This window comes from Pan paniscus, chromosome 16 (genome assembly GCF_029289425.2).
Source record: "Pan paniscus chromosome 16, NHGRI_mPanPan1-v2.0_pri, whole genome shotgun sequence".
In the NCBI taxonomy this organism is placed as follows: Eukaryota; Metazoa; Chordata; class Mammalia; order Primates; family Hominidae; genus Pan; species Pan paniscus.
The window spans coordinates 6443895-6467141 of NC_073265.2; the positions used below are offsets into that span (position 1 = coordinate 6443895).

The following is a 23247-nucleotide window of genomic DNA, read 5'->3' on the forward strand; positions in this document are numbered from 1 at the left end:
CTGACTTCATGACCCACCCACCTCGGCCTCCCAAAGTGCTGGGATTACAGGCGTGAGCCACCATGCCCGGCCTCCATGCTGTTCTTCATAGTGACTGTACTGGTTTACATTCCTATCAACAACGTATAAGAGTTCTCTTTTTTCTGCCTGCTCACTAGCATTTGTTTTTGCCTGTCTTTTTGACAAAAGCCATTTTAACTGGGATGAAATATTTCATTATACTTTTGCTTAGTATTTATCTGATTAGTGATGTTGACCATTTTTTCATATACCTGTTGACCATTTACCCATATGTCTTCCTGAGAAACATCTATTCAGCTCTTGTGCTTCAGATCTTTTGCCCATTTTTAAATTGGATTTCTTTTTCCTATCGAGTTGTTTCAGCTCCTTACATATTCTGGTTATTATCTCTTGTCAGTTGGGTAGTCTGCGAATATTTTCTTCATTCTGTGGGTTGTTTCTTCATTTTGTTGACTGTTTGTTGTGCAGCAGCTTTGAGCCTGATGTGATCCCACTGTCCATTTTGTTGTGGTTGCCTGTTCTTTGGAGGTCACACTCAAGAAACCTTAGCCCAGACCAATGACCTTTAGTGTTTCCCAATGTTTTCTTCTAGTAGTTTCATAACTTCAGGTGCTTAATCCATTTTGATTTGTTTTAGTATATGGCAAGAAATAGGGGTCCAGTTTCATTCTTCTGCATGTGGATGTCCAGTCTTCCCAGCACCATTTATTGCAGACTGTCCTTTCCCCAATGTTCTTAGTGGCTTTGTTGAAAATGAGTTGGAGGTAAATGTGTGGATTTTTTTCTGGGCTCTCTATTCTGTTCCACTGGTCTGTGTCTGTTTTTATGCCAGCACCATGCTATAGCTCTGGAGTATAATTTGAAGTCACATAATGTATGTAATGTGATTCCTTCAGTTTTGTTCTTTTTGCCCAGGATTGCTTTGCCTACTCTGGGTCTTTGTGGTTCCACAAAAATTTTAGGATTGTTTTTCCAACCCTAAAACATAATTCTGTGAAGAATGTCATTGGTGTTTTGACAAGGGTTGCAATGAATCTGTAAATTCCTTTGGGTAGTGTGGACATTTTAACAACACTGATTCCAACAATACTGAATCCATGACCATGGAGTATCTTTCCACTTTTTGGTGCCCTCTTCAATATCTTTCATCAGTGTTTTATAGTTTTCATTGTAGAAATCTTTCACTTCTTTGGTTAAGTTTATTCCTAGGTATTTTATTTTATTTTATTTGTAGCTATTGGAAATAAGATTATTTTCTTGGTTTATTTTCTAGATTGTTTGCTCTTGGCATACAGAAATGCTGCTGATTTTTATATGCTGACTTTGCATCCTGCAATTTTACTAAACCTCAGTTCTAACAGTTTTCTGGTAGAGTCCTTAGGTTTTTCTAAATTTAAGATACTATTGTCTGCAAACAAGGGTAATCTAAATTTTTCCTTCCAATTTGGATGCCTTTTCTTTTCTTCTCCTGTTTAATTGCTCTGGCTAGGACTTCCAGTACCACGTTGAAGAAAGGTGGTGGAAGTGGGCTTCCTTGCCTTCTTCCAGATCTTACAGGAAAGGCTTTTAGATTTCCCCCTCATGATACTAGCTGTGGGTTTATCTGTCTGTGGCTTTTATTGTGTTGAGGCATGTTCCTTCTACATCCAGTTGAGTTTTTATCATGAAGGGATGCTGAATTTTACTGAATACTTTTTTGGCATCTATAGAAATGGACATATGGTTATGTCCTTCATTCTTTTGATGTGATGTATCGCATTTACAGATCTGAATATGTATTAGGTGGTTCTCACATTGCTATAAAGAAATACCTGAGACTGGGCAATTTATATAAAAAAAGAGTTCATTGGCTCACTATTCTGCAGGCTGTACAGCAAGCATGACAGCATCTGCTTGGCTTCTGGTGAGGCCTCAGGAAATGCATAATCAGGGCAGAAGGCAACAGGGGAACACACATGGCCAGAGTAGGAGAGAGACAGAGAGCAGGGAGGTTTAAACAACCAGATCTCATGAGAACTCACTCACTATATAGTAGCAAGGGGAGATGGGGCTAAACCATTCATGAGAACTCCACTCCTATGATCCAATCACCTTCCACCAGGCCCCTCCTCCAACACTGGGGATTACAATTCAATGTAAGATTTGGGCAGGGACACAAACACAAACCATATCAGAGTATGTTGAACCATCCTTGCATCCCTGGGATGAATCCCACTTGATTACAATGAATGATCTTTTAAATATGTAGTTGAATTTGGTTTAAGGATTTTGCATCTCTGTTCAAAGATACTGGCCTGTAGTTTTCTTTTTTTGTTGCGTCTTTGTCTGGTTTTGGTACCAGGGAAATACTGGCCCTTTGGAATGAATTTGGAAGTATTCTCTTCTTAGCTTTTGTGATATAATTCTTCTTTAAATGTTTGGTAGAGTTCAGCAGTGAAGCCATCAGGTCCTGGGCTTTTCTTTGATGATTTTCTTTTTTTCTTTTCTTTTATTACTGCTTGCTCTGAAAATATTCCTTTTTTAATTCAAAAAACCAAAAACAAACAAAAAACAACCAAAAAACCATTCCTGGAGGGATGGCTGGTGAGGACTTTGATTTTGTCATAGTCTCTCTGTGATGAGGCTCAGAGGAAACTCAGCTGTTTTCCTAGTACAACAGTTAGCATATTCAACAACTGAAGAATTGTGAGTTATATACCTCTCTTATCTCTATGTATCTTCTGATGACATTTTCTGGGCTGCCCTCTCACGGCAAAAAAATAACTGAGGCACAGAAAGAAGCCAGGTACAAAATGGAACCTACATTAATCATCTAAAATGGCATTATCATAACAGACTTGCCTGAGCCAATACCTACCACAATGAATTGGTATGACACTTCTAACAAGGTCAGAAAAATCAGATTCTGTTTTCTTAATATTGAGGATCTTTCCTACTTTCCCTGAGCTAATGAGACACAGGTCTGTGGCAAATACATTTAGTATTTTCCTACACATGAATTCCTAACAAAACCAAGCAAGAGCATACAAAGGGAAACATACTTTAGCTAATTTAAAGGTGTCTTATGTTATTTTGCTTATTGAAAAAACTGAAAAGGTAGTAAGGAAAAGATGTAATGTGGTAATAGCAAATTGCACCTGTGGTCTCTAATGAATAATCTCGCTTCCAGTAAAAAAACTATCAAAAGAGCTTAAACTCAAGGTAAACAAAAGGATGAAAATATTAAAATAAGAGCAGAAATCAATAAAACAGAAAACAGAATAAAGAATGTCACTGAAAACAAAAGTAGGTATTTTGAAAAGATCAATAAAATTGTCAAACCTCTAGCCAGACTGACCAAGAAATAAGACACAAATTACCAATATAAATAATGAAACAAAACAAAACAAAACAGCATTATAGAACCATCCAAAATTAAAAATAAGGGAATATTATGAACAATGTTATACTCATAATTTTAACAACTTACATGATAAAGACAAATATTTTGAAAGACACAAACTACCAGTCAGGCATGGTGGCTCACGCCTGTAATCCCAGCACTTTGGGAGGCTGAGGTGGGAGGACTGCCTGAGGTCAGGAGTTCAAGACCAGCCCAGCCAACCTGGTGAAACACCGGCTCTACTAAAAACACAAAAACTAGCCAGGCTGGTGGTGCATGCTTACAGTCCCAGCTACTCGAGAGGCTGAGGCAGGAGAATTGCTTCAACCGCAGAGGTTGCAGTGAGCCGTGATGGTACCACTGCACTCCAGCTTGGGTGATACAGCAAGACTCTGTCTCAAAAAAAAAAAAAAAAAAAACTACCAAAAAACAAAACAAAACAAACTGTAACAAGGAAAAAATACATAACCTGAATATTCCTATATAAAATTAAAGAAACTGAATTTGTAATGAAAACCCTTCCCACAAAGAAAACTCTAGCACCAGGTAACTCTACTAGTGAATTCTAACAAATATTTAAGAAAAAAATAAAATCAATTGTACATGAACTCTACCAGAAACCACAAAAGGAAGGAACACGTCCCAACTCCTTGTTTTGAGGTACAGCTTTTCCATGATACCAAAACCAGATATAAACAATGTTAAAAAAAAGTACTGACCAATAAAACAAGAATCTTCACAAAACATCAGCAAATCAATCCAGCAACATCTAGAATGGATAACATGTAACAATCAAGTAGAATTTATCTGAGGAATGCAAGGCTGTTCAACAAACAACAAGAAATCCACCATATCAACAGATTAAGAAGAAAACCCATATAATCCCAGTCATACACACACACAAAAAAGCACTGACAAAATTCAACTTTCATTCATGATTAAAAACAACCACCTCTCAGTAAACTAAGATAAAAGGGAACTTCCTCAATCTAACAAATGGCAAAATAGAAATACAAGAGAACTTCCTTAACCTGATAAAAGGCATCAACCAAAAAAAAAAAAAAACCCACTTACTGGTGAAAGACAGCTTTTACCCAGTATTAAGAGTAAGGTAAGTATGCCTGCTCACCATTCCTAATTAACAACATCCTGAAAGTCCAAACTAGTGCAATAAGGCAAGAAAAAGAAATAAAGAGCATTCAAAAGGAGGGAAAAAAACTGCCTCTATACACAGATGACATGACTGCCTACACATAGGAAAACACCCAGGAATCTAAACAAGAAAGTTCCTACAACTAGTAATTTTAAGACTGCAAGGCTGCTATAAAAACAAAAAACAAACAAACAAAAAACACCTGCATTTCTACACAGTAACAAGGAACAATCAAATATTGAAATGAAAAAAAAAAAAACTATTTATAATAGCACCAAGAAACATGAGATATTTAACTATAAACCTAACAAAATGTGTGCAGGATCTATTTGCCAAAAACTACAATACATTAAAGAAATAAAACAATGAGGAGATAACATTATATTCATAGTTTGGAATATTCAATATTGTTAAAATGTTAATTATCCCCAATGATTTGTAGATTCAAATGCAATCCCAATAAAATCCCAGCAGTTTTATTTTCTTTGAGGGAAGGAAGATAAAAGTTGACAAAATTATTCTAAAATTTATACAGAAAGGCAAAAGAGCTAGAATAGCCAAAATAATTTTAAAAAGTATTTGGAGGATTTGCCCTACCTGATTTCCACGTTTAATATAAAGCTACAGTAATCGATGCATAAGTAACTGGTAAAAAGGCAGACACACAGATCAACAGACCAGACAAGGGAGTCCAGAAATATATGGTCAATTGATTTTTGACAAAGCGAGAAAGGCAATTAAATGGACAAAGTATAATCTTTCAAACAAAATGCTTCTTCAAAATAAACACTGGACATCTGTATGAAAAAAAAAAAATCTCTCTGCCCGTATCTCATGGCACAAACAGAATTTAACTGAAATAAAACTTTTAAAGGAAAACAGAGGAAAAATTATTCTTGATTTTGGGTTTGGCAAAGATTTCTGAGATGCAAAACCAAAAACATGATTGATAAAGGCAAAAATTAACAAACTGGACTTTATCAAAAATTTTTCTTTCTTTCCTTTTGAGACACAGTCTTACTCTGTCTCCCATGCTGGAGTGCAGTGGCACGATGTCAGGTCACTGCAACCTCTGCCTCCTGGGCTCAAGCGATTCTCCTGCCTCAGCCTCCCGAGTAGCTGGGACTACAGGCACATGCCAACACTCCCGGCTAATTTTTGTATTTTCAGTAGAGACAGGCTTTCACCATGTTGGCCAGGCTGGTCTCAAATTCCTGGCCTCAAGTAATTTGTCTGCCTTGGCCTACCAAAGTGTTGGGTTTACAGGCTTGAGCCACTACACCTGGCCAGAGCTTTATCAAAACTTAAAGCATGTACTGCAAAAGACACTGTCATTAAGAGAAAGAAAAGGCAAATCACAGAATGGGAAAAAAAATACTTACAAAATAATACTTGATAAAGAACCTGTATCCTGAATACATAAAAAAAAAAAAAAAAAACTCAAAACTCAGTAACTTCTGTGTACCAAAAATAATAATCACAGAGTAAAAAGGCAATCCATGGAAAGGAAAAAAATATTTGCAAATCATATATTTAACAACTGGTTAATATCCAAAATATATAAAGACTACTGCAACTCAACAACTAAAAAACAAGCAACATAGAGCTTAAAAATGGGCAACAGTCTTGAATACGTGAAGTCTATGTTGTATTTTGCCACAATTTTATAAAATCTCAATAAGAAAAACCCAATTAAAAATGGGCAAAAGGTTTGAATACATTTTACCAAAGATATATGGACAACAAATGAGCACATCAAGAGATCATTAGTCTTTAGAGATAAGCAAACTAAAACCACGTGTGATACCGCTAGATACCCACTGAATGGCAATTGGTCTTGCTCTGTTGCCCAGGATGGAATGCAATGGCGTGATCTCAGCTCACTGCAACCTCCATCTACTGGGTTCAAGTGATTCTCCTGCCTCAGCCTCCAAGTAGCTGGGACTACAGGCGCCTGCCACCACGTCCAGCTAATTTTTGTATTTTTAGTAGACGGGGTTTCACCATGTTGGCCAGGCTGGTCTCAAACTCCTGGCCTCGGGTAATCCACCAGCCTCTCCCTCCCAAAGTGCTGGGATTACAGGTGTGAGCCACTGTGCCCAGCCTTTTTTTTTTTTTCTTCTCTTTCTAAATCTGACAATACGGATTGAGTATCCTTTACCTGAAATGCTTGGGACCAGAAATGTTTCAGATTTCAAATGTTTTGGATTTGGGAATATTTGCGTTATACTTACCAGTTCGGCACCCATAATCTGAAAATCCAAAATTCAGAATGTTCCAATGAGCATTTCCTTTAAACATGACGTCATCACTCGAAAAATTTTGAATTTTGCATTTTAGATTTCAGATCTGGGATGCTCAACCCATATCAAGTGCTGATGAGGATACGCAACAACGGGAGCTCTTATACACTGCCAGTGGTGGTGTTAGATGGTACAGAGAATTTGACCATTTCTTTAAAACTTAAATAATTACCATGGGACCCATAGCAAGTCTTTTCCTAAGTATTTACCCAAAAGAAATAAAAAGTTATGTTCATACAAAAACCTGTACACTAGAGGTTTGTTCATAATCAATGGAAACTGCAAAACACAAATATACCACAACTGGAGAATGAACACACAATTATACATTCATACAATGAAATGCTACTATGCAATAAGAGAAACTACTGATAGAGTAACATCATGGAGAAATCCCAAATGCATTAGGCTAAGTGTAAGAAGTCAGCCTCAAAAGGCTACATACATGTTGTATGAGTCCATTTACATGACATTCTAGAAAAGGCAAGAATGTACAAAAAGAAACCATATCATTGGTTAAGTGGACGTGAGGGGACCGGGATGATTAAAAATAGGTGTTAAGAGAAAGTTTTTGTATTGAAGTTGTCTTGTATTTTAATTGTGGTGGTTACATGACTGTATATGCTTGTCAAAACTCAGAACTGTAAGGGTCAATTTCACTGTATGTAAATTATACCAATAAAAACAATAAAAGTCTTAATAAAAATAAATGTAATGTGATAAAAAAAATACCAAATCATTGACATCGCCACCACTCATAAGGTAAGAAGTTATTTTATATGTTTAATCATATGTATCTGATTTAAATATGCTACCTATCAATACATTTCAAACAAAGGAAGGCCATGTTGCAGGTTTATGAAAGTTAAGGTTAGTATTAGATAATGATTTCCTTCACCATTTAATAATGAAACATTAAAAAGTTGACTATATCTTATCAGAAAAAAAAATTTTTTTTTTGAGAGGGAGTCTCACCTCTGTCACCCAGGCTGGAGTGCAGTGGCATGATCTCGGCTCACTGCAAGCTCTGCCTCCTGGGTTCACGCCATTCTCCCGCCTCAGCCTCCCGAGTAGCTGGGACTACAGGCACCCGCCACCACGCCTGGCTAATTTTTTTGTATTTTTAGTACAGACAGGGTTTCACCATGTTATCCAGGATGGTCTCAATCTCCTGACCTCGTGATCTGCCTGCCTCGGCCTCCCAAAGTGCTGGGATTACAGGCGTGAGCCACCACACCCAGCCAAAAACAACTATTTTTTAATAATTCATTTACCCATTATCTACTATGTGCAGATCCAAACATTCGTGAGATAATCAGGGGCAGAGTCCAGGAACATGATTCTTTCCCCTTTCCATCTTCCTAATAATGGATATAGCTGGTAGAAATAGTAAGTGTAAAGTGCAAGGCCAGTATTTAAATATTCTCTCTTTCCATACATTGTCTAAGAAAGGGAGTAATCAGTAGATTCAGCTCTCTTGAAAGAGAGGAAAGAGAATTTTGAGAGACACTTAACTTTACAAATTGGTAAAGCATGAACTGGTGTCAACTTGTTCCATTTTAAACTTGTGAAAACCAAGGTTTTCGAAGGTGACTGAATCACTTCCCCGTTTCTAAAGCAAGAGAAAGGTAGAACCAGAATTCAAATTGATAGCAGTCTCACTTCGGACAAAGTTCTTAGTCCCACCAAGTAAGAACTCATCTCTTACTACTACTCATCTCTCTTCTCGCATCTGCAATTGTTTAAGCAACAGCTTGGGTCAACATGTTTGAAATCAATTAAGTATCTTTTAGGATTTTATTATGCATACAACCTGGTTTAATTTCAAACTTCACTCCCACAATGGATGCATATATACTCAGAAAGGTTGAAGCAGTTTATAATAATTTATACTAATGTACAGAGTCTTTTATCTGATCACTCAAAATTTTAAAAAGCAAATCACTTTTTAAGTCAGGAATAAAAACAGCAAATACTCAAAAGGATATATGAAAAAGTAATCATGCTCACTTTTGACCTTAATAAAAAATTATTGTAACTCTAATTTTAAACAAAAGATATAGAAAAAGTTTCCTCCTCCCTCTGGCTTCCTGACATCTGGCTTTCCTCTATTGTTTTCAAAGCTGCCAGTATCCTGAGTTATACACAGATTATTTACTGCAACACAAACTTACCCTGTGAAGCGTCACTGTATGTTGTTCCCATATAGCTGTTTCCTCCATTGCTGTGCTCTGATAAAGGAAAAGAAAAACAAATCATTTACCTTTTAGGAAAATGTCCTTAATAAGGTGAGCAAGAACATCCAACAATTCAGCACACTGAAATACCAAAATTCACACTGTTAATATTAGAGACACTCTGAAAGGACCTTAATAATTATGGAAAGTTTTTTGTTTGCTTTTAAGAGACAGGAAACGACACACAGGAACTTCCTTTGTTTTTAACTTAATTTGGACAGCTGCTCTATATTCATTTCATGCAAGCTGAAATCAGTATTCAAGCTAATTCTGCAACTTTATACTTAGAAAAGAATAAAAGTTGGAGCGGTATTATCTTAAAATATCTAATGGCACGTAAACATTTAAAAGCATCTCTTATGTTTTACAAAGGAAGGGAAAGTTAAATGCCTCTGAACACAGTAATTATAAATATACATGTCACAGGAAAACAGATAAAACCATTAACAGGTTTGGCAAATGGCTGCTTTAACGTCACAAACATGACTACCTAGTTTCAGTTTTGCTACAGAATTACTTCTCAAGCTTCATTTATAACCAAAAGAAAAAGAACAGCTTTTCTAGTATATGTATCACACACATGTAGATACACACAAGAAACAAAAACAAAAAAGAACAATCTCCCAAACTCCCCCAAGAATCATCATAAAATAAAAGCAATAAGAGCTCCAATACAGGTCCTGCCCAAATTATAGCGTACTTCAGTTTTACCTCCTGTCATGAGCCTCTCAATAGAGAGGAAAATAAATTATTATCTAAGGCAGGGGTGTCCAATCTTTTGGCTTCTCTGGGCCACACTGAAAGAAGAAGAATTGTCTTGGGCCACACATAAAATACACTAACACTAATGAAAGCTGATGAGCTTAAAAAAAAAAATTGCAAAAAAAAAAATCTCATAATGTTGTAAGAAAATTTACGAATTTGTGTTGGGCTGCATGCGACCTGTGAACCACGGGTTGGACAAGGTTGATCTAAGGAATTAGCAGTAAGGAATTCAAAATAAATTTCTTTTAAATGGGGTTAATTGCTCTTGGAGACTTAAAATATTTCATCTCTCTTAATGTTACCATTTTATGAAACTGGGACTCCTAAAATGTATTTACAAGTAAATTTTAAAAAGATTCTTCAGAGTTATCAAAAGGTACAGTAAAAAGGGAGAAGGCTAAGCATGACACTCTCAGACCACTAGTCACCCATTACTATAAATGCCTATTTCATAAGTGAGGTCTGTTTTCTCTTACTGCTGTCATTAGCATCATGAGAATATGCCTACCAAGGTGCCATGGGCCCATTCTCTCCTTTCCCACAGCGACTTTAATTGAAGATTAATGCCATTTTAGAAAGTAAGTCCCTATAAAGAAAGCCTGCTTCCCTAAATTCAAAGCAACTAGATTATCCTGCCAGATGAATAAGAGAGGAGAGAGAAAGGATCTCTCTGTTCACTCCCATAGATAAGAACTGCCAACCTCACCAGCATTTGTTTCAATCTTCCAATGAAGTGCACCAAAACCTCCCTTTAATGAGACCTCCACTGGAAACAAAGCTGTATTTTTTTTTTTAAACAAACATTGACCGGGATAATGCACTAAAAAAAAAAATTCTTCCATCAATGAGAAGCAACAATAGTATGAGTAAATCAGCTAAACATCAACGGTCCCACTAACATACACATGATAAAAGTATCTGCAAGAGTTGCCAGTTTGTCCAATCTCAGCTGATATTAAGAATGAGAACTGCTTGCATAGCTCTCAGCTCATCTTTTCTTGATTTATTTCATTAACCAGTGACATTGTTTTACTGCCTTTTAAATCTTTTTCCTATCAGTCCAAATGGCAAGTGATGTGATAACATGCACTTAACTCTCTTTGATAACATACTCTATGGTATGAAACAGTTCATCATCCTCTCTAAGGTCTTAATGAACACAGTTTTCCATTTTGTAAGAAGATGTTAATCAAATGGGAAAATTTATTTAACATTAAGGGGGGAGCAGGTTGTAAAACAGCGTGTACATGTTTATCCTAATTTTGTTTAAACATTAGTAGGGAATAAAGGCTCAAAGGATAAACAAAATGTTAACATTGTTTATCACCTTCAAAGTAAAGGGACTGTGGGTGACATTTTTCTATCAGGTGTTTTATCTTCCTGCTTTCCTTTCTCCATTCCCCATCAGAACAAACTGGCAATGTATTTTAAACTATATTCACAAAATCTCATTCCTATTTGACATTTCGAATACAGACAGTCCCTGACTTAGGATGGGTCAACTTGATTTTCTGACTTTACGATGGTACCCATACAACCATTGTTTTTCATTTCCACTACAGTATTCAAGAAATTATATGAGATATTCAACACTTTATTGTGAAGTAAGCTTTTGTGTTAGATAATTTTGCCGAACTATATACTAATGTAAGTGTTCTGAGCATGGTTAAGGTAGGCTGGGCTAAGCTTATGATACTGGGTAGGTTGGGTGTATTAAACGCATTTTTGACGTAAAGTATTTTCAACTTACGATAAGTTTAATCAGGACATTGTTCTAAGTGAGCTGAGAAGCATCTGTATCTGTTTTTCCACTTGGCTTTTAGGAAAATCAAATAATGCTTAAGAGGATTAATGTTCTTATTGTTAATTTAAAAAATGTTTATTCTCCTGTTAGTAAGCAATCTATACATTAAGGTCTTAATGTACAGTCTCCAGGAGGAGTGCAATAAGAGAAACTTGCTTTGTACAAGGGAGAAGACTAAAATACTAAAACATAATTGCTCTCACCATTCCACATCAAAATCAATATAGTTTTTCTTTGGAGGACTGGAAAAGTCCACATCTCAAAAAACTTCTCTGTTAAACATCAATTATAGCTTGATTTATCTGAAGGAAGACCTATGTAGAAGAAAGTAATTGAGAATGAAACATCAAAAGAAGTGGTTAGGCTCTTGACCAGCCACTAAACCAACTTAATCCATAATATAAGTGAGTTACTATGTTTTACCACTCCTTATCTTTAAAAAAAAAAACAAAAAACAGAAAAATATATTCCTAGTTTAAATGATGGACCATGTCATCTCTCTCCATTCTCTAGCCTTTCATTTGCTTCTGTGGCAAAAGTAGCAAATTCTATCCATGGTTGTTTATATAACCAGGCAGTACTGATGAGGAGTTCTGAATGAGGAATGGAAGGATGAACAAACACGTAAATATGTAATAATGCAAATACAGTAAAATGATAATGGTAGAATCTTAGTGGTTGGGATTCAGGTAACCATGGCAGACTTCTTTCAATCTTGTTATGTGTTTGAAAGTGATCATAATAAAATGCTGAGGAAAAATTAAGAAATCCTTCTAGTAAATCACTCAGAAATCAAAGCTAAAATTGATATGAAACATTTTTAGTACCAGTAAATTTATTAACCACTATTTTAATGAGCATTCCATAAAGAAAAAATGTTCACTAATGACTGAGAATTTTGATGCATTAGAAAAGCAAGGGGTGTGGAGGTTCCTTTGGAAGAATACCTAAGAAACACATAGCTTCTGGAGTGGAGAAAGGAAAACCAGGTAGGAGGAGTCTCACTTTTCACTGGGAGCCCTTTGTACTTTTAATCACATTCATCTATTACTTATCAAATTATTTTTAAAACTTAATATCCTTATTGTAAACTTGCTTGTCATTTTCTCATTTCAAACATGCACAAGGGATAACTGCATAACTTGCACAAAAAGCTTCTGGTAAATTACCAGTCTCAGGCTCAAGACATTTAGGCTTGTAGGAGACCAAGGGGAAAATGTATTACTCCTCTAAGCATGATTCTAGCACTACCATTCCCTAGTAACTCAGACAGATGCTGGTAAACAGGAAATGAACTAGACCAGGCATAAGGAGACCAGAGCCGAAAGGTATCATCAACTAGAAACGTGATCTTAATTTTCCTCACCTACACAATTAGGGAAATGGGTGAAATTATCTCAAATGAAAAGACTTTTCTAGCTCCAAAATTCTATCAGACTATAATTCCAATGAACAGGCTACAAATTCAATAATTAGTGAAGCACTGCAGGCATCAAAAGTGACTGCAATTCATGGTTGCTGGATTCTGAGTTCTGCGCACATTTCTAAGTCAGCATCAACTGACTAGAATCACAATTTCTGAAGAAGCAAAAAGCTGTATTTCAGAATCTGCCAAGAGTTTGTTTAGTTTCTTTGTTCTAAGCTCCAGCTGGCAAAGACACTACTCAGATCACCAACTCTGAAGGGCTTCCTGCCAAAACTTCAGATCCCAGTTCTAGGCAGTTTCACTGTCCTTCAGGACTGATTACTGAATGGGGAAAGATAGGAGGGCACAATAACTGAAAAGACAGGATGAGCCTATAACTGGGAGAAGAACAAATCCAAAAGAGAAGATATAAAGTATACTCCAAATGAAGAACTCCTTAACATTATCTAAATACACAGCCAGTTAAATTTTACTAACCTTATGGCTGTAATTTCAAAACCAATCCATGTATCATTCATTCATTCACTCATTCAACAAACATGTATCAGGCATGGTAAGTGTTGGGGAGACCAAAAAAAGATCCCTCTCCCTCCCTAGGGGCTCAAAGAAGCAGCTGAGAACACTAAATGGTATTTAGGTTGGTGCAAAAATAACTGCAGCTTTTGCCATTAAAATGGCATCAAAAGATATGAGCTTTTTGCACCAAAATAAATAACTTTTGCACCACATAGATAAGAGCTGTTATGGAAGATGCAAAAGGATTGTGTCTGCTGTGAAGATCAGAGATCTGTTCCCTGAGACAGCAACGTTTTGAGTTCATCAAGCTTGAAGGATGTCCAGGAAAAAAGTGGAGAAAGACGTTTCAGAAGAAACAGCATGTCAGCAAGATTGTGAGATGCTACACATGACGCTGGCTTTGATATGACTAAGTTGTACAATTTATGGAACAAGGAGAGAGTAAAAGGAGAGAAGGTGCAAGGGTACCAGATCACAACAGGCTTTATAATATAATGCCAAGGACTTTAAACTCAAATGGAAGACACTAAAGAATTTTCGACGATCAAATGACATAAGAATTCATCCTGAAGGCTGTAATGGGAAAATGATTTGAGAAAGGGAAACCAGTTAGAAAGTTAGTGAGAAGTGGGGGTGGAGTTCAAAATGGCTCTTGAGTAGTCAACCAAGTAGCAGTGCTGAAGTCAAAAGGAAAAGATGTAATTACCCAAGGACTAAGATAACCCTGTGGACAACCAAAGGAATTTGAGAAGGAGCAGACAATGAGGATACATGAAAACCAATGGAGCTAACACAATACACTACTTACTGTCCAGAGAATACACCAAAGCTTAAGATCCCTCAATTTTCGAGATCAATACACCTCATTTATCTGACATCATAAAATAATAAAATTTCCACAGATCTTCAAGGAACACCCTTTCTTGATGACATGCAGTTCCCCATTAGGAAAACCAATAGTAAAGGTATTAAGAACACTCTGTGAACCCTCCGAGTTCCTTCTGTGAGCAAAGCTGCTACACTGAACGGCTTCTCATTCCTTCTGAACTCCAAAGTGTTTCTGTTTTGGTCTTTTTGGCTTTTTTCCATCCAAATTGAAAGCAAGATCATCTATGGAGATGAGGTTGAGCCAGGAACTTAAGGAGAAGGACAAGGTAGGTTTCAGTGAATAAAACAGATGACCCCTGCCCTTCAATGAAGTTTCAATTACATAATTTCAAATTGTGATCACTGCAACACAAATGAGGTACAAAGGGAATAGTGCTACACGTTAAAAGGTAAGGCAAAATATGTATATTCGGACTGATCTGATGGGCCGTCATTTAAATTCCCAAAATAGAAATGTCCAGGAGGTAGTAAAAAAGATCACTCTAAAATAAAATGAAGAAGGGTCCTAACGATATTCAGGGATGCAACAAACTTCATGAATAGAAGATAAAAATTCAGGAAACATAAGAATTAAAATAATGATCAAAATAAGAAGGCAGCAACCATAGGATAAAAGTCTCAATAGAAATTTAGTAAATTTAGCATCCAACACCCCACCGTATTCAACACTGGTTAAATTTACAAATATATCACTGTGTCCATCCCTTGGTTAACAGTTTAGGAAACAAATGATGAGATGGATATGATTAGGAAATATTAGTTGGAAAGACAGACACAGTGAACCTGTAATTTTTTGGTTGATCAAAGCTGAAGGTCTGCTAAAAACATTAAGTTCACAGATAAGCTGCTACATTAGCTATAAAGTAAGAGTGAAAGAACATCAGCTTAAAAGTTACCATTATGTGTACATTAAATATTGAGAAAATCTCAGTAGGGACAGTTACAAATATTCTTGGAAACTTAAAATCTAGAGTGCTTTCAAGTTATCAAAAATAAAACTATTTTTAGGTATAGCATCTTCTAAAGGTTGAAGATAGATAAAAAGATCTCTCACAGTTTATTCAGGTAGACAGGAGGAGGAAGGGAATGGCATAGCAGAGATGAAGAGAGAGTGACAGTCCTCTGAGTATATCTTTTTGCATAACTCTCTTTCTTAGACCACAGTATTGTTTCATGACATTACCCTTCACAGATCAAAAAATTAAACTATTAAAACCAAAAAGACATGAGGGGAAGGGGAGGAAATCAAAAACAGAATAAAAACAGTAACAAATGAACATAACTATATTACAGATGAAGAATGTAACCACACTAAAGAAGAGTTTAACTTTTCTATAAATCTAATATTTTAAAATAAAAAGTTTAAAAAAGTTATAATGGTATAGAAAAATGCAGAAAGATACCAATTTTGGAAAAAATATTTACGTACTCAGAAAAAAAACTTGGTTTCAGAGTTGTATATTTTAAGTTTTTATATATCCTACAATGAACACATGAATTTCATAATCCTTGAAAACTGGTAAACGTCACATCTGAATTACAAAACAAAAAATGGGCAAAAGTGGCCAGGCATGGTGGCTCACACCTGTAATCCCAGCACTTTTGGAGGCTGAGGCAGGCAGATCATTTGAGGCCAGATGTTCAAGATCAGCCTGGCCAACCTGGTGAAACCCCGTCTCTACTAAAAATACAAAAATTAGCCAGGCGTGGGGGCACATGCCTGTAATCCCAGCTACTTGGGAGGCTGAGGCAGGTGGAGTTTGCAGTGAGCCGAGATTGCACCACTGCACTCCAGCCTGGGTGACATGACAGAGTGAGACTGTCTTAAAACAAAAACATAAACAAGAAACAGGGAAAAGTGGTCTACACTGTTAGAAGTTGGGACAGGGTTACCTTTGTGTACGAAGTAACTCGAAGGGATGGAGGTGGGGGAGCTTCAGGACGTAAAGTCAATGCTCTTCCCTGATCTGAGTTGTGGGCAAACAGGCATATTCACTTTGAAAATATATCAATCTGTGTACACCTATGATTTGCCTAATGTATTATGTTATTTAAAAATTCAAAATAAAGTAACCTGACAGAACTGTAAGCAATTTGACTGCAATGGATTAAAATAAATCAAATACGCTTCCATCCATCCATACGCCCACAGTGATTTTAAAAAATGATAAGTGCTGCCAGAACTCATTATTTTGAGAAACTGGTACGTATAGGGAAAGAATAAGATATTTACTCTGTCTTTCCTATACAAACAGTACCAGTGGGCGATCAAAATAGTAGATGAAGGGGAGTTTCTTTTTTTAGAAGCACTCCAGCTAACCAATGAAAAAGGAATAATAAAAATTGAATATCATCATTTTGTAACACCTAGTGAATTAAGGGATCTACACATTGATCATCAATGGCTGCAGACATCATCCAAAAACAACAGAAAAAACCCTGGGACCGAATGCCACTTATGAAGTAGAACTGTAAAAACAAACAAAAAAATCAAATCTGAATCTGATCAAGGCTCTAGATCTGTGCTATCCAGTACAGTAGCCACCAGCCACATGGGGCTACTCAGCACTTAAAATGTGGGTAGTCCAAACTGAGATATGGTATATGTAAAATATATATATGATACGAAATATGTGATAGGTATTATGATATGCTATGTGCAAAATATACATATGATATGTAAAATATACATGCAACAGTATTCAGAGACTGAATATGGAAAATAATTTAAAATATCTCACCTATAATTTTATATCATTGCATGCTAAGATGGTAATATTTTGGATATGTGTGTTAAATAAAACATGAAAATTAATTTTACCTTAAAAAAAGTTTTGGTGTGGCTACTACATTAGACAGAATTGCTCTAGCTACAGTTAACCAATTTACAGGAAATACAGTGGGCCAACCACCATTGTAATCACCACAAGGAAGCAAATACCAAAATTCATACTGTTAAAATTTCTACAAATAATCCTGTTTCTCAACCAATAAAGCTGCAAGGGAAGAGGGGAAAGAGAGAGACAGAAATGGGGGACCTCAAATGCCTAAGAGAAATGTTAAACAATCACAGTAAGAGGACCTCATCAAGGAAAGTTGACATTTAACACAATTAGAAAACACTAAACATGGCCGGGCGCGGTGGCTCACACCTGTAATCTCAGCACTTGGGAGGCCAACGGGGGTGGATCGCCTGAAGTCAGGAGTTCGAGACCAGGCTGGCCAACACGGTGAAACCCCGTCTCTACTAAAAATACAAAAAATTAGCCAGGCATGGTGGCAGATGCCTGCAATCCCAGCTACTCAGGAGGCTGAGGCAGGAGAATCCCTTGAACCAGGGAGGCAGACGTTACAGTGAGCCAAGGTCATGCCATTGCACTCCAGCCTGGGCAACCAGGAGCGAAACTCCGTCTTAAAAAAAAACAAAACAAAACACTTAAGTACTTGATTTGGAGTTTATTTTAAAAGTGTGCTAATGATAATGTAGCTATAGTACTTTTAAAAAAGACATCTTTTAGAAATATATATTCAGACACATGTTGAGTATTCCATTCTATCTCTTCTCTGAAATGCTTCAAACCACGTGTTTCCGATTTCAGGGTGAACCATCCGAAATCCGAAAATCTGAAATCTGAAATGCTCCAAAGAGAATTTTCTTTGAGCATTATGTCAGTGCTCAAAAAGTACTGGATTTTGAAGCATTTCAGATTTGGGATGTTCACTATGTACTAACAGATGAAAAGATATCTGGCATTTGCTTCAAAATAATGGAGAAGAGAAGACACAATGAATGAAGTATAGATGAAATGAGACTGGCTGTAAGTTGTTAATCATACTGGGTGACAGTAATGTGGGAATTCATTATATTCCCCACATCCACTTTTCTATAGGTTTGAAAATTTTCCACTTTAAAGAAGGTAACTTGAGGGGACTAGAAATTAATTACTGATTTAGGAAAGACCCAAACCAAGAATGCAGCTACCATGATGCCAGGATATTAAGTAGTATTTCCATGAGCTGGCTATTCCAGCAACTGCTTCCCCTCCCCTTTCAGAATAGTAAGAAAAATGCAACTAGTCCTGGAGATGGATTAGTACCTTCCTTCTGCTGCTAAGCTGAATTTAAGGTGGTCTAACATTACCAGCAAGTGAGTTAACAGCATTGAAAAGGCAACTCTTGTCTAGAAGGGGTAACAGATATTAATCAAATAATAGCAGAGAACTAAGTACAGGTTATCGTAAGTGCTATAAAGGGGTACACAGAGTTTAAAGCACAGAGTTTTGACCTAGTTTCTGGGCTCTGGGCAAAGTCCTTGAGGAGAAGAGATAGCTATGAGGTGCATGAAAGGAGGTGGTGGCAAGGTTTCTGGGTAGAAAAAACAGCACGTGCAAGAGCCTAGTATAGGAAAGAGCATCTCTCATTCATTCAAATAATGTTTTGAGAGTTTCCTATGTACTAGACACTGTGTTAAACTACACGAATAACTGGACACAACTAGTATGACCTTTGTTCTCATGGAGCTTACAGTCTAGCAGGAGAACCAAATGATCGAAAAACTCCATGGCTAAATATATAGCCACAAAGTTAAATAAGTACTATGAAAGAAGGAAAAACAGTGCCATGAGGAACTCAAAGAGAAAGTTGACAGGAAGTACACTTGCTAGGAACCAAAAAGAGGAAAGCACAGTTTGAGAACAAGAAACAAGGAGGAAAAAGATACAATGTGGCTAGAGGGGTAGGCAGGGGCCAAATAATCCACTAGGAGCTTACTGACCATATTAAGAATTTTGATCTTTTACTCTAAAGGTAGTTAAGCAGCCTAGGAATTTTAGGATGAGTGTTCGCATGTGTGTGTAGCGGGGGGGGGGGAGAGCGGAGAGAAACTAATCAAACTTGGATTTTGAAAAGATTATTTCAGAAAAACAGATTGTAAGGGGAAGAGGGGGGTATGATACTTAGGAGGCTATTACAGGAATCCAGAGGGAGGATTACTTGGTGGGGGGGGGGGATGGTGGGAGGGAGAATGTAAATGGTTGAAAGTACAGATAAAACAAGTAGAAAGACCTGAGGTGCACAGCAAATCAAAGCTGAATAGAACTTGCTAATCAACCATTCACCATACTAGGTAGACATCCAAATTGAGCCAGGTACCCTGGATTTGGAATAGTCTTTCAACTCTATTGCCTAATCCATCAGACTAAAGACTGTATCTCTTATCTAATGCCATTGTAATAATTTTTTCAAAAGTATCTCAGGAACCCAAGGAACCTTCCTCTGAAACCATAAAACATCTTGCTGGGCTGAAACTACTAACCTACAGGCTGATTGATCTTTGTCCAGAAATAAATAAATGAATCCTCCTTCTGAAACCACGAAACATCTTGCTGGGCTGAAAACTACTAACCTACAGGCTGATCTCTGTCCAAAATGAATGAATGAATGAATGAATGTCTTAAATAATCTACAGGCCAACCTTTGTCCATAAATAAACAAGTAAATAAATAAAATTCCTATATGCCTCCTCTCTGATATTAAAATGGGCTTCACTTAAAATGTTTTTAGAAGACACAGCTAACATAATAGCTTAGTATGTGCTGAGCCCACAATCACTCTGAGATGGGTCTTGTTTGCATTTTTATATTTGCATTTTGTGTACAGATGAGAAAACAGCCATTTAGTGGCAGACTCAGGATTCAGATTCCAGAGGCTAAACTCACATATAAGTAAAACTTAAGAGGTGCTCAATGATAATCTTTTCAGTCCTTATTTTACTTGACCTCTCTGTGCAGGATCTGGCCTGCTGACAGGTGAATGGTGTTTACACGGGTGTTCACTTTATAATAATCCATTAATGTACATTTGCTTTATGTACTTTTGTACACATGGCAATATATTTCACAATAAAAAGATATAAAAAACTAAGTCAACTAGCAAGACTTAAGTCAGGGTAACTTACATGAAAATCCGGATTTGCAACCTCTTTTGAAAAACTGGGAGATCTGGCCTGTCTTCTTCCAAGAAAACAATCAGCTGGGGCTGAGCAAGAGCTGCTTCCTTTAGACAAACTGGCTTGCGCTCTGATGGAGCAGTGCCCTCTCTTCTGGCTTTCATGATTCATGCTGCTTTTCTGGTCTAAGACTTACCTAACACCATCCCATACTCTTCTCCCTGGTGCTCTCTTACAACACACAAACATAAAAGGATGTGAATGTATGACTTATAGAACATGTAAGTAGATGTATGATTACCTATGGCAAGTAAATTTAACCTCAGATCCTTCACCTGTAAAAACAGAGATAATCGTAGTATCTAACAGAATTGCGAAGATTAAATGGGATAATGCACATAAAACACTAGCTCAGTATCTGTCACAGAGTCAGCATGCAATATAAGGGGCTACTGTTTGTTTTGACACATATTTCTCACACTTATAACTAAAATGTAAGCCTACTTGCCATGGCTACTGACTTGATTTTTATAGGTGATACAGCATCAAAATAGTGTACTTCTGTATTAACACTCCAGTAAGTATTAAATACTCCAATAACTGCCACTGTTAGAACAAAAAAAATCAGTAAATAAACCTTCCTGAGTACCTTTATATGACATTACCAGGAAAAATTTCCACAATTATATTTTGAAAGGCAGACTCATTTTTGCCAGATTCATGTATTTCCCGATTGTGGCTTTTGGTGGTCTGATCAGTCAAGTAAGTGGATATCTTACTACTAAAACATACTTCAATACTTACTACTAAAACATACTTTAGTATGACAAACATCTTAGTCATAAAATATCCTCCAAACTAAGACCAACTTGATTTTTCAAGATAATCATAGGAACACCAAAAGAAGCTTACTACCTTTTGCTCAGCTCTTAGTACTCCAATGACTGCCTCATAATGCATATCTAATTCTTGCCCCTCAGACAGACATATACAATATTTTTCTCCAAAAAGCCACAAAAGTCTAACTGAAACTATTTTCTCCCGAAACCAATAAAGTCCTCATACAATGGAATACCATGAAGTACAAGAACAGAATGAAAACTAATGAGCTACAGTTCTCCACAACATAATCTTACAAACATAATGCTGAGCAAAAGCAGCCATATACAACAGAATTCACACTACAAGATTCTGTATGCGCAAAGTTCAGAGAGTCAAAACTAGTGCTTTCAGAATGCATAATTAGGTGATAACTATAAAGAAAAACTAGAAAATGAGAAACCTAGAAGACAAGATACATGTAATCTTTGAAGGAGGGAGGATGTGACCCAGAAAAGGCATGTTAGGGATTCTAGCACTTATCATTATGGACAGAATTTTATTTGCTGCTCTCTACCCGCACCATTAAAATGCCCTATCAGTACAGAGATGTGTTCACTGCTGCATCTCCAGCACCTACAACAGTGATTGGTACACACCAGGTAACCAACAAATATCTGCTGAATGTAAAATTCCGCTTTAGGAATCCAAATTGTTACATATTTCACAGCTTCTTGAACCCTAAATGTAACAGTAACAGCTAGTATAGTGTTCATTTGCCTTGTCAGTATATTCAAGGAGCTGTTAAGCATATAAGCCCAATTACTTTATAATTCTTAATGTCTCCCTCCTATTGAGATATTGATACCAAACACATGCAGAAAACACTTACATGAATGTATCCAGATTCAATTCAAACATTTAAAAACATTAACAAGGAAAAATACAGAAACTCTGCTAAACAGCAAGCCCAGGCTTTAGATAATGACTTTGTCACCTCCTCCAACGAAGAAAGCACACAAGAATGCTGTTATTACAGGATGACCATAAGTTTGCTCATATTTTTAAGAGTAAACAATGCAAATCCTTTGTTTCTTCAACAATGAGTTACACAATTCACAAAGTGATCATTACAGCGTACAGCAGTTGAAAACTGTAAATTTCTAGATCGGGATCCCAAACAAAATGTACTCATTTAATATCTGTTAAGCTAACAAAAAGAATTAGTCATTACTGGTATCCTCCTGAATTTTAAAATTACATACTGAATTAAGTGAGCTAATCTTATATTAAGTTTAACTGGTGATATTCAGTTACTAGAAACTGTTGTACAATCTCCAAGATAATGACAATTCCAAAAGCGTGAAAATTCCTAAGATAACCAAGAAGAAAAATGAACTTTTCAGTCTTTGGGAATTTACATTTTTTTAAAAAGGAAAAAATATTTCGGTAAATCAAAAAAAATTAATTAAACCAGGTATACACTAATCTTATGTTCCTAATTAGAATCCACAGAAAGTAATATCAGCTTCTGTTTTACCTCCTTTCCGGACATGATAAACTAGAATTGAGATCATTCACCAGTTAACTCACTTCCCAGTATTTTCAGTATATCAACTGAAATATATCCACAACACAAACTAATAAAACCTTATCTCTTGATCTATCCCAAAGTGAGGGCCACCTGAGATTCAGTATTGAGCACTACATATATGACAGGGTTTTGTTATCACATTTCAAATGGTGTTTTACAGTACAAAGTTTGGTAACATTGGTGTTCTCATGATCTAAAGCTGTGTTCTCGTGGTAAAGGCAATCATTCAGAGTCCATTTATTTTCATCCATGCTTAGGATATAAGATAAAACTCCCTACCCCACGTATTCCCCACATACTGCTCACTATTAAGAATTTATCTGTTTAAGAGGAATGGAAATAAAGCACCTGGCTAGCCCATAAAGGAGCAACCTGAAGCCACTCTTCTCTGC

General features: G+C 36.5%; 1 protein-coding gene across 14 annotated transcripts in view; it reads right to left on the bottom strand.

Annotated features, from left to right (window-relative positions):
• Positions 1–23247, bottom strand: part of TJP1 (tight junction protein 1) — a 268094-nt gene that overhangs the window by 91542 nt on the left and 153305 nt on the right. For all 14 annotated transcript variants that reach the window (XM_034938367.3, XM_034938366.3, XM_034938372.3 and 11 more), the window contains one exon: positions 9034–9090. In XM_034938367.3, coding sequence (XP_034794258.1) covers positions 9034–9090 — 57 coding nt within the window. The remainder of the gene's footprint in view (positions 1–9033; positions 9091–23247) is intronic.